Raw genomic sequence first — 6056 nt, forward strand, 5'->3', positions numbered from 1 at the left:
CCTCCCCATTTGTTACAGAAAACCTTTTATATGCTCACAGAAATAAAGCAAATAACTAGATTAAATCATGAAGAATTTTCACAACTTGCTGTTATTTAATTAAGCTTGAAGGAGATAATCAATTTCTAATAAATAATCTATGTGAAAAGCAGATGTACAATTATAAATCTTGTCTAATTTTTTTCTTTTTTTTTTTTCTAAAAAGAAAATACGAAAGGTAAAAAGCTTGGAATTAAAATATTATGATGTTTATATATATATATATATCAGTAACAATACATCTTAAGCTTTCATTGCATAAAAAACATAAGTCGGTAACATTAAGTGTAACTTAAGCTGAAATATTTTGTAGTTGGTATATGTTACAAAGTCTTTGTGTTCACCAACCACATGCATTAGGTTTTACGTGTTCTTCAATGCATTAGTTAAGTCACTAATTTCCATCTCCTAGCTGTCTTCACCTATACTGGAATTAGTAGAGGACAAATGTATGCTCTAGATAGGAAGATATGTATTAGCAGATCTTGTGGAAATAAATTATTATATTAAAAACAAAAAATACTTATATTTGACTGAAGTGCACTGTAGCCTTAATACATAAATGTCTCTACAATTCTTTAATCACAAAAAAGGATTTAGTCCCACCGACGGTCGAACTAAAATTGAGAAATGAAAGGTGAAACAGATGAAGATTGAAGAAAATAAATTTAGGAAAAACTACAATATTTACTGATGTAAAAGCTCAAGAGCTTTTAACAACGTGGGTCTAAACCTATTCACATCAAGGTGGACATTCTGTTTCTCCAAATACACTGACTTGAATGCATACCAACCTTGTTTCTCAATGGAAGCAGGATTGCTCAACACCTCATGTTGTGGTGGATATTGTTGTATCAGAGTACTCTCTTCTGTTTTAATCTTGTATTCTAAGTACCTTAAGTTCATGTACTTTGAGGGCTCTCCAAAGTCGGTTCTGGCCAGCCATTCGAACCCTCCAATGGGAACAACTTGCATTAATATTGCATTCTCAGGAAGAAAAACCATGTTGGTTAGCCCATCTCCGTGAACCCCCATCATAACATCACAAGAATTCACAATTTCTGCAAATCTTGCTACGTTCGAGTCTGCCTCCGCAACAACTACTTTGAAGCCTAACCTTCTTGCCATTTTAGCAATGTCATTTGCGTTTGTAAATGCTCGGGTTCTCTTTCTTGAAAGAATGAGAAGCCGAGGTCTCTTCCCACCATTATCCTTCATCTTGATGGCCGTGTCTTTCTTCAAGGAATAAGCACTTCTCAGAAACTGCCTGAAGTCTTTCATGGAATAAGGTGATTTTGAAGGGTCAATACTCAGCTCTTTAGGATAACGCTTCAGGCCAACGGTCACAGTTGTGAAACAATGAACGTTTTCTTCTTTATCAATGTCGATCAACTCGTATCCAGACAGAGTTCGTAGTACATTTTGGAACTTGTTAATCCACCATGGATTTCTGTCAGTAATAAGAAACTTCACTTCTCCATCAAACTGTCGAGAAGTTAAATATAGAGGAATAACGATGTCGGTGTAGTCATGGAAATTGTTTCCAGCATATCCCCCAAGGGAAAAAATGATGGCTGGAACTCTGTGATTTTGATTGCATTGAGGTACTGCATAGCCATCCACCCCTGATTTTACAGACCATTTCGTTACACGATTCAACGCCTCTTCATCTCCCTTTCGAGCATAAGGACTGATAATCCACGAGCTGTTTTCTACCAAGATACCTGCAGCTTGAGATGAATCAGCCATGAAAACTGTGGAAGATTTTCCATCGATCCTTATATCTCCATTCATTTCACAATATTCTGTTCTTCCTTCTAGATTGCAAATTGGCTTCATTTTCTCTGGTACAACATCTGGATATTAAAAAATCAACGTCAAAATGACAAATATTAACAAAGAAATATACTCGCAAGGAACCAAGATAAGTAGCCAACTCTAGTTAGCTTGTTCCAACTGTCTTAACTTGTTCTCTAAAAGACATGGACTGAACGCTCACCCCTGACTTGCTGAGAGCTGTTTCTGCTGTTGATCTCTAGCGTCTCAGAGCTGCTGCTCTTAACCACTGGCACTGACATATTGGAGCTGACTAAATCGTTGGTCGTTGTCAAATTAGAAGAGCTGCTCATCCTGTCATCATCAGCACCTGGCAGTGGCGTATTGTAGCTGATTATGTCGTTTCTCATTGTTGCATTAGTGCTAAGAGTGTAGTTCATCTCTTGGGTCTTTGAGCTGCTGATTGTCTCATTAACCACTGGCAGTGGCATGTTATTAAAGCTAACCGTGTCATTGCTTATTGTTTCATTAGAGGTGCTCGTATCATTGTCCACCACCATCTCAATCTGAGGGCTGCTTGTTTGATTGACGTTTATTCTCAGGAAACTGCTTTTATCATTACTCATTAACTCTTTAGAGCCGCTTGCATCATTGGTCCCTTAACTTCTGAGAGCTTGCTGAATCCGTTATCCTTAGCATTTTGAGACCAGCATCCATGGACAGCCTCATATTTACTGCAAAAGAAATGGTAGATGGTTAACTAAATAACGTGACAGGACTTAATCTAAATGTTGTGGAGTCAGAGCCCTTTAAGTTGAACCAAGTTAACGCAGAAAGTGAAAAAGATGGGGTACTTACGAACTGGTAGAGGACCTAAGTAAGGCTTGAAGACAGTGCAGAAGCTCAATGCAATGAGCAAACAACCAAGAAACGCTCCATAACTTAACTTCTTTTGATCATAACGGCTAAAGCTTCTTGCAAATATTGTATCATACATCATTTTCTCACCCATTTTTTCGCCCACTCTCAAGAAATTACATGCATTGAAACGTCATGTATTAAAGTGCCATTTTGTACAGCATAAAAGCTCTAGCTTTGATAGAAGGATACGAAAACGCAAGGAAGCCAAGATTATAGTAGTTTTAAATGTGAAGAGTTGAAACGCTTTCCTTGAAGTAGCGTGAGACATTTCAACAGACCGCGAATCAAGGTTTTGGGATACTATATTTTGCAGGACAATTGAAGAAGGTTGGGGAGGATTTTTCCTGGAATTATTGCTCCCCACGATTTTGTCTGTAGTTCTATAGCTGATTTTCTAAATTCATGGAAGGCTTTCGACAAGGACCTTGCGGTTGACTGTTGAGACAAACGCATATCACAATCATTGGTTTTGTTGATTTTGATTTGATTACAATCAATAGCCGGCTATGGAGTCCACCTTCGAAAGGTATAAACCAACTAAAAGTTGATCAAAATCTTATTCTATTTGGAAAAGCGTGCATTGATATGCAATCTATTATTTATTATTACCATGGCATCTTCAATGATCCTCCTTTTCTAGGTTTCACTGAAACTATGAATTTGAAATACATAAAATGAAAATTAGTAATTTCTCTAACTCAAATTAAATGTACATATGTTTACTGGATAGTAATTTTTAAAATTAATTAAGGGTATTTTTATCTAATAATTTTTTAGCCTATTTTAGTAGAGTCGAAATAGCCATTATCAAAATGGGGAACCGGTATTGGTTATTTTAATCTCTCCTAGAATGATTATTCGGTGAACCAGACATGATTTTAGTAGGGGATAAGCCATTCTTCCCAACCGAAGATGCCATCAGGAGAGTGTTAAGACCAGGTAACCGGTAACACACGTTGTATTTTGTAGATTGAGACATGTTAACAATCTTTGTCTCCATGGTCATGGTGGGAAGCATGATGCGGGTAGGAGTAGAAGAAGCTTGTATATTTTAATTTGCTGTCTCTTGTTGAAGAATACGTGTGTGCCATTGATATAAAATATTTTGTTCAAAGTTTTAGATGACAATAGAAAACCAAGAGTTGTTAAGGGATTGTTTTCACAATAATACAACCACCCCTGATTACACCTCCCTAATTGGAAAAAAAATATCATTATTTTATTTTCTGATTTTTTGCTCTGATTCTCTCCCTCTATATTTTATAATATAAACTAGCTAGCATCATAGCTTCATGACAAGAAATGCAATGTCTTGAGAATAATGTTAACAATTGAAGTTAAAAAAATAAAATTAAAAATTTCATGAAAGAAATTTACTATTTGAATGAAAAAGAAAGTTTGAAATGATTTGGTCATCAACAAGAAATTAAATGAATACATTTGAAGTTGGAGGGTTGGAAAGGTGATGGTTGTAATATAAGGAGAAATTAGTTTAAATCACAAAAAATGAAGGTGTAGTTTTTAAAAAAAAAATTAAGAGAAAGAGAATTCGAATCTTGTTGTTTAATAAAAAAAATCATATATAAATCAATGAGTCATATGGTCGAGTGTAAATGAAGGTATAGTTTGATATCACTTTGGTTCTCTACTTTCTTGTTTTCAACACTAATAAAAAGTCTGTTTCGTTACATGTTTTTTGTTTTCAATTTCCAAAAAAAAAAAATTTTAATTATTGAAAGTAAGAATTTTTTACTTTCATTATTTTTGGAAATAATGCATGTTTTCTTTTTTTGGCATTGTTCATAAGTATAAAATTTTTATCATTAGTAATGTTGCTTTTTTCTCCTTCCTTCCTCTTCTTCTTGGTGCAATATATGAATTTGAAGGTGATCACAAGCTTTTTCCAAGAAAATACTAAAAGGTTCTCACATTAAAGTAACTAAGTCATGACCAAACTAATTTGACCATATTAAACTATATTTATTAGTCAACATTAGGCAGCAAACAGGGGCGGAGGGTTGTGTTGTGGCCCCCCAAAATTTTTAAAATATTTTATATATTATATATTTAAAACATTAATTCATATCAGATTTTTTTTAAAAGTAACATTAGTTCATATCAAATAAGGAAAATATTTAACTTCAAAATTTTTTTAAATATTTTATTTATTATATATTTAAAACATTAATTAATACAATCATTATGAGAATAGATAAGGAAAATATTTAATCTTCAAAATTTTTAAAATATTTTATATATTATATATTTAAAACATTAATTCATATCATTATTATGAGAATACAAATTGTGCAAGAGATTAGCAAAAATAAAAAAATCAAGAAATTATTATTGATTGATAGATTAATTTGTCATGTTTTGACTCTTCCGGTTTTTATAGCAACTACAGAGTTAGTCATTTCATAATATAAATTGTGAAAATAAGATTCCAGAACAAACTCGATAATGAATTTCTTACGTTTTAAATCTCTCATTTTCTTTAATAAGAAAAATTTTACTTATTTATTATTATAAATTTTGAATTATTTCTTCAAAAATTACTATGAAGTAAATTTAATAATTAAAAATAAAAATTCTTTTAAGAAAATTATAGAAAATAAAATCGTAACTAGTTAAACATGAACAAATATTTCAAACTTAATATAAATTACAGCATAATTATTGCATATAGATTAAACTAATATAATGTATACTAACATTATTCAGAAAGTTAATTTTTTATTTTTAATTCTTTAAAAATGTTATTGACTTTTGTTTTTTGAAAACAATTAAGTAAAAGCATAATGTAATTAATAAAACAATGCATAGATATTTTCTTATTGCGGTTGCAAATTGCAAATGCGAATCATTGTGGATGGCAAGCAGCTGCCAAATTCCTTATGTAGAGTTACTGCTAATGGCCCCAATTCAAAGAATCAAAGTTGGTACAAGTTAATATTTTTTGTGCCAATGCCATTCAAATTTGGACTAACTCTCTGAAGCAAAGAGTGAAAGTCAATTTGTAGTTGTAGCAATCAATTACCTACGCTTGTTAGTTGTTATTACATCCTTAACAAGATGATTATGACTTGTTGCACTAGCTATAATCTTGTTACATATATACCTCTTGTTCAAGTTTCAATCTGATTTTAGTTTTAAGATTAATTTGAAGTTTAGTACTTGCCTCCATTTAGTTTATTTCATCATCGTTGGGTGCATCTATCCTGAATTTTGTTACCTCAAAGAATCAAAAATTTATTATTAAATATTTTACTTATTATAATGCAGCCTAAAAGAGGCCCACTTTCCAGTAGTTTTGGTTT

General features: G+C 32.3%; 1 protein-coding gene across 1 annotated transcript; it reads right to left on the reverse strand.

Annotated features, from left to right (window-relative positions):
• LOC18604233 lies at nt 700–2456 on the reverse strand. The gene is made up of 2 exons (XM_018117241.1): nt 2039–2456; nt 700–1895 (listed from the first exon to the last, which is right to left on the reverse strand). The coding sequence occupies exons 1-2, from the start codon at nt 2439–2441 to the stop codon at nt 727–729; spliced, it is 1572 nt and encodes a 523-aa protein (XP_017972730.1). The 5' UTR covers nt 2442–2456; the 3' UTR covers nt 700–726.

Source organism: Theobroma cacao, chromosome 3 (assembly GCF_000208745.1).
Source record: "Theobroma cacao cultivar B97-61/B2 chromosome 3, Criollo_cocoa_genome_V2, whole genome shotgun sequence".
NCBI lineage: Eukaryota > Viridiplantae > Streptophyta > Magnoliopsida > Malvales > Malvaceae > Theobroma > Theobroma cacao.